General features: G+C 43.4%; 1 protein-coding gene across 1 annotated transcript; it reads right to left on the bottom strand.

Moving 5' to 3' along the window:
- Positions 1-252: 252 nt before the first annotated feature.
- rtn4rl2b (reticulon 4 receptor-like 2b) lies at positions 253-6,566 on the bottom strand. The gene is made up of 4 exons (XM_038700015.1): positions 6,411-6,566; positions 4,892-5,118; positions 4,534-4,764; positions 253-3,039 (listed from the first exon to the last, which is right to left on the bottom strand). Exons 1-4 carry the CDS (start codon positions 6,457-6,459, stop codon positions 2,167-2,169), a joined length of 1,380 nt encoding a protein of 459 aa, XP_038555943.1. The 5' UTR covers positions 6,460-6,566; the 3' UTR covers positions 253-2,166.
- Between the last annotated feature and the right edge of the window lie 201 nt (positions 6,567-6,767).

Genomic DNA, 6,767 nt, shown 5'->3' with positions numbered 1-6,767 from the left:
TTCAGTAGGCTATTGATGCAAGACTAGATGAATGCATTGTAGCAATACTATACTACCATCAGTTTTTGTGCTTTATGCACCTTTATACACAAACCACTAAGTAAAGGTTTCTACTATCTATTATCATCTGTATACATTGTGTTGCGCTTATGTGGCAGCTCACTTACTTTTGTCCATTAATTTGTATTCCTTTGTGGAATCCTTAGCAACCAAAGACAACAGTGAAACAACAAAGAAAACTCCCACACACTATTTGATTTTTTCTTTATATTTTATTAAAGCAAAACACTATCCAAACAAGTCTTTTCATTGAAAAATACACAATCTAACAGCGTTACAGTATCTGTCATGTTCTATGCAGAAACTCACAGTCATGGTTCAGGTTGATGGGAATGGACTTATTAACATATGGGAGTTGACAAGGACCATGTGGCCCCCATGAATGATGCAGATCACAATCAGGTTTGTTTGACACTGTGTTAAACAGATTGTTGAGTAAGTTATATCCCATTTTCTAAAAACACACAATGGAGTCAGAAAGGTTCTCTAATAAAGGACAGCTTTAATATGCGAGAGATGGTTTTATGCATGACAGCTTGATTGTGGTCCGCACCATAAAGACCTTATTTGTTCAGAAAATACTGAAAAAGCAAACTGATACACAGAGTCTCATGCATTTCTGAAACTATACAGTTTTGAAACAGTTGTGGGTCCTTGAGACATAAAATACTTTCAATCAGAGCTAAAAAGAAATACACACATCCTCATCGGTGTGGCACACACAGTCACCGATTGCAGGTCAAAGTTTAATGTAACAGGAGCCAGCAAGACAGAGACCTGAGGCTTCAAACAACACAAGGAGCTGTGTAGGATTCAGCCCTGGTGTTGTTTTTATCTTGTTCTGTGTCAGTTTGGACATCCAGACTAACAGACAGAGGCCCTATTCTTTAAGGGAAAACAGGCACATACACAGGCACTCATTTTAAGAAGAGACATGATCAAATTGGTCTTCTCAGGTCCTTTGGTTATTAGTCTGCAACAGTCCAATCCCACTCACACAACAAAAACTGATAACCCTTTTTTGGTTGTGAGCATTTATTTCTCTGCCCATGTTGAAAGTGAGCTCTCATATGTTTAAATAACTCATATCAATTTTTAGATTTTCCATTTTCCCAGTCTGGGAAACAAGTGTTAAGATTGTCTGAGAGAGGAAAAGACAAGAGTGGAGAACATGAAAGATGAAAAGGAGTTTCCACATTGCCTTCCATTTACAACCTAATCTATCTATCAAGCTCTCATTTACTAAATGGTACTAAAATGAAATATAAAAACCCAGCTAGTTTACCCTACAGAGCTGTTTGCGATGGGTGTATGTACAGTGATGATGTGTGGTATGTACAAGCGTGGGTGAAGGTGGTGGTTTGCTGGCATCTCTGGGATCACACAAGATTTTGAATCAGAAGGAGAGAGGAGAACCGCTCTTGGCTGCAGATCTGATGATCCTCTCATCCTTTTCTGCCTTTAGATGAATATCTTAAGCTCACTCTTCTCACATGTTATTAATTTTCTTTTCACATCTGCCTATTATTATTTCCTTTTCTTTTCTTTCCTCCCAAGCCTCTCATTATCTGTGTTAATCTGTGTGAATCCGCATCTTTCTCCTACTTCTGGTATCATTAATCACCACTTTTATTCATGATAAATTAGCGAGGAATAACATCAGCGGTGATTGGACGGTGAGCACTAGTTGGTATAGAAAATAGCTGTAGACGAGTCACAACGCCTGCGTTGTTTACAAAAAATGTCTGTGGACACCACCAGCTGTCTGCGTGTTGTGTCTCGATCATTTCATGATGTTGCTGTAGGTTTCTGCCTTTGTACGGTCACTATCACAGTTTTCATGATGTGATCCCTGATTTTTAAAGCCCGTACCAATAAGCAGCAGCTACTTTAACACTGAAATCCTGTCCTGCTCTACATCAATTCAACTTATCTCTGCTCTTTAAAACAGCCCCCTGCTGCCTCTCCTGTCTCCCTGTGTCAGTGTAGCATCCCCTGCAAGTCGAGGAGTTAACTGAAAGGAATCAAGATCCAGGTTTTTGTTAGAGTTGGAAAGAGCAGGGGGAGAAATCGGAAGATAAAAAAGGGTATGGAGGAGAAAACAGTTCAGCCAAAAAGGAAATGGAGAGTGATTGCGACTATGGAGAGGGAGAGGAGGTGGAGGAGGGATGGGGTGCTGGGAAAGGAGGAGGATGAGGGGAAGGCTGAGTTGTCATAGCCTGGGGGGCACTCCAGCTCAAAGCAGCGGATGGAGGCGTCTTCGTTGCCGTAGTTGGCCCAGTATTCTTCTTGGTCCAGCTTGGGGAGCGCCACCTCATCTTCTGACAGTTCATACTTGGAGGAGAAGGTTTCAGATGGGGTTTTGGGGAGGTACTGAGGCTTCACGGCAGAGAAGGGGAAGGCCTTCACCGTCTCTGTGCTCTTCTGATACGAAGCCTTGGATGAAGAAGCGGGCTTGTTCTTGGAGAACCACCAGCGGGTCTTGGTGCTGAAGGTGGTCGTGGTGCTGCCAGCCAGAGAGCCGGGGTCAGGCAGAGGGCAGAGGGCGAAGTCCAACTCCCGGAGGAATCTGAGGTCCTGGCCACGACGTTGGGATGGAGAGGTGCACATAAGCTCAGAGGAGGAGATGCGGGCCTTACGGAACCACTCCCACAGGGGACGAGCCTCACAGCCGCAGGACCAGGGGTTACCATTGAGGCGGAGGAACTGGATGCCTTGGGTGTCTTTCATGGCCTGGCCCGGCAGCTCGGCCAGGGAGTTGTTGAACAAGTAAAGGATGGTCAGGCGGCCCAGGTCACGGAAAGCCCGACGGTTGACCTGCCTGATGCGGTTGTCATGGAGAAGGAGGCGGTCCAGGTTGACCAGGCCTCTGAACACATTCTCAGAGAGGGCACGGATGCGGTTTCCATGCAGGAAGAGATGAGTGAGGTTGACCAGATCTGAAAAGAGGTCATCCTGCAGAAAGTGCAGCTGATTGTCCTATAGCAAAGACAAAATACAAGAAGGTTTAGTGTTGTGGTAAAAACACATCTTTTAAGTTGTACAATTAATGCTTATTTTGGGATTTCAGATACTTTACATTGTATCTAAAGGAGACTATAAATCTAGAATCGATTAGAAGCTCTTAGCCATATGAGTAACATATAATTACATTTTTTGAAATCACTCAAGTGGAGTCCATCATCTCTATTTCAATCAGTGATTACTATCAGCTGTGATGGGAGGAAAAACGTCCCTCACTTCCTCTGACATTACCATACATGTACACTTGGGGAATGTCCAATTTGAAAGTAGCTTTACAGTGACCTCTTCCACCTGAAACCATGCTGAATGTGGGAGAGATTTTATCATTCCCTGAAAAGCCATCTTGGCAGGGACTCCATCATCCAGCAGCTGTGATCTCACTATTAGCTGCCAAAACGCTGACAACAACTCTGGCAACAAATACAGGTGACGTCTTGAGAAATCTCTGCAAGCTAATATTCATAGTGTACTGAAATGAAGGAAATTAATCCAAAGGATTATAGTAAGCATTAAAATGTGTGGCAAAACAGATTTTTAATTATTTGTGCTTCAAAGATATTTGGTTTTACAGTGTTGGGTTTTAAGTGCTAAATAAGCTGAGAGTTGAGTATTTTATTGTCTTGTTAACATAATTTTGTCAGAACTTATTTTTAATGAAAGAGAGTATTCACACAACTGTAGATGGATCTTCTGTGGTAAATGTGTGAAGCTTTCATCAGTTTGTATCCTGATGTTTAGGTGAAATGTTTAATAATTTTCTGTCAGTCGGCTGCAGGTTTGCTTTAAGAGGCGAGTATGTTGTGGTCTTCTTTTATTCTATCCACTGGTAAGATCGGCCTCTACCATGGTCCTTGTTAGAGTTATGTTTGATCATTGTGTTCCATATGACTTGCAGCTAGAACTGCTGCTGAGAAGAAATGTGTGGGCACCTTCTCCTTTTTGTGTATTATACATGGAGTATTTGGCGGCCACTCACTTTGCAAACACTTATCGTACTGAAGATCTGTAATTAGTTCCTTTCAATCAATCTGAAAGCAATCAGTTGTGCTATTGTGATGGTAACAGAATTTCAAATTGTGTTTTTCCACAGTTAATTAGTTAAATTGTTCCTGCTGAGGTGTGATGCTTTGGTTCTACATGTTATGGGTGTTGTTATATACATCATATTACAGTTTGCATTTTTGTGACTGTGTAACTCACTGAACCTACTGAAACAATCCTTTAACATGCACAGTATAAAAGCGTCTGTATATGTGCGGGTGTGCAGCCTGTAACGTGACTGATGTATCATTAAAAAAATTCTGCAACAGAAGTGTGTATTCCTGCAGGCATCACGTGCACATGCATGACTATCAAGAATGTATCTTTGCATGTGTGTGACTTTAGGTGTGTGTGTGTGTGTGTGTGTGTGTGTGTGTGTGTGTGTGTGTGTGTGTGTGCTGGCTTTACCTGCAGGTAGAGGAACTGCAGGCTGTACAGCTTGTGGAAGAGGTCATGGGGGAGAGCGGCCAACTTGCAGCGATGCATGTGCAAGCTTTGCAGCTTCTCCAAGCCCCTGAAGGCTCCACCTTCCAGGCGCTGCAGCGGGTTATCGCCCAGATCCAGCTCCTCCAGAACCCTGAGGTTACTGAAGGCCCCGGCCTCGATCCATGTGATGTTGTTGCCATATAGCCAAAGCACCTGCACAGTATGAAGAGAAAATCATGGAATAAGAGAGGAGAAATAAAAGTGATTGTGAATGTCTGCAAATATTGCTGGGAAATTCAACAGATGCAAACACATGCACACACACACTGCCATTTTATACCTGTGTCTCAAAGCCAAAAGAGTCTGCGCGAAGCTCTGTGATGCGGTTGTTCTGCAGGAAAACACGTTGTGAGTCATATGGCACCCCAGCCGGGACTATTGTGATGTTCTGGGACTGGCAGCTGACCGTCATGGGCGTGGGGTAACACACGCACAGCTTGGGACATGCCTCCACCCCGCCTGGCTTCACCACCACCAGCCACAAAATCAGCCATAGACACAGTCCACCTGGAGAAAGACAGAGAGAAAGAAGAGGTTAATTCTCATGATAAAAAAAGGAACACAACTTAAGGTTGGGGTGCAGCTTTTTGGCGCTCAGTCTGCCAAGCCTGTTTCTGTTGTCAGTAATCCATTTTAGCACTGCTGTGCTGTGCTCTCACCCTTGACTTGTTGATGGTCCCCCGAACTTTAGGGGTTCATAAATAATTCACATTACAGAAATCATTCACCCATTCATATCCACCAGATCACTTTACATAGGTCTTCATGGCTGGTGTGACTAGGATAGGCTACATAACTCTGGATTTCAGCTAGAGTAAAAAAAATAACCCATCACAAATAGTCTGTAAAGCACTTTAAGAGATATAAAACAACAGGCATAATAAATAAACCTCATGGCTATGAAAAACATGTTTCCCTTGAGATGTTTGCCACGCAGAGTGGACAGGAAAAACCTGCAACCAGACCCCGATCAGTGTCTGTTCTTATCAATATTGCAACAGCTTCTTGGCATAGCTCGGATAACGGCACACAAAAGTGGCCAATGCGGGAGAAGTATATGCATGAAATAATAATTAAGTTCCCATTCATCTGCTGTTCGCAAGATTTTCCAACGGGTCACCTCTTGACCTCTTAACAAGTTGGACTATTAGTGTGCTGGACGCTGGGGGAGAACTTGAGCTTTTGAGTGGAATAAGACACCTTTCTAGTCTTCGTAGCCCAAAGTCGCCACGAGGTGAGGAATAAAGTTCAGAATCGTGCCAGAACAACTCATATCTGCATCTCTCCATGCCTAAAGGAGATCGGGGGGCTTTACAGAAGAGCCAAAACATATTTTTTACATATAACTTTTATCACGTGTTGTAAATTACTTTTCATAAAGGCCTAGATAACGATATCACATAAATTCAAACTTAGTTTTCCTCTAAATCTTTGAATCTTTAAAATGTAAAAGTGCGCACTCTGGCTATGTGCTTCATTCTTCAAAATCTTCAACATCTATATAGGCAATTTAAATTTCAACAAATGTTGAACAATGTGTAAGTCTTGGTAAACTATTTAAAACATGAAACAAAATGACGTCTAGTTCAGCTTTTTTACCACAGACACACAAGGCTGCTAATGGACCTACCCAGAATAACATGTAATTTTAAAGTTTAAAATTGGTTTGCTCCTCAAATAACTTGTTGAAAATCTAAAGAAATGCACACAAGTGAAAGCCAACTAGGTTAACTCACAGAAAAACATTTGCAAAATCAAAAGCCGTCAAACTGCAGGTGCAGGATGGAGATGCTACTCACTCTTAAAGTTGTGGGCGCTGGAGCCCCTCATGGTCCAACGAGTCTGCATCTCGAACCAAAGCCGAAAGCGAGTTAGCCTGCGCGGCGTGGAAGTGCCTGCTTGCTGCTATCTCTGCTGAGGTTCAGCTCTGGTGAGCGAGTCGCTGGGGCTGCAGGTTGTGACGAGCTGGAGTCTCGGGTTGCTGTTTATACCCGCGGCCGGTTCGTCGCCCACAGCCGTGGGCAGCGGAGGATCCTCTCTACGTCAGCCCGGGAGGAGGGGGGAGAGTCACCGGAGGAAGCACAAGAAAGGCAGTGGCAGGCCGGGTTTTGTCACTGTCTTCACTGTGGCGTTACCTAAGAAAGTAAGGCATCACT

The sequence above is a fragment of the Micropterus salmoides genome, unplaced genomic scaffold, assembly GCF_014851395.1.
Source record: "Micropterus salmoides isolate LMB-PRFRI ecotype aquatic unplaced genomic scaffold, ASM1485139v1 Ms_hic_scaffold_5, whole genome shotgun sequence".
Lineage (NCBI taxonomy): Eukaryota > Metazoa > Chordata > Actinopteri > Centrarchiformes > Centrarchidae > Micropterus > Micropterus salmoides.
This window is presented reverse-complemented; position numbering and strand designations above follow the sequence as displayed.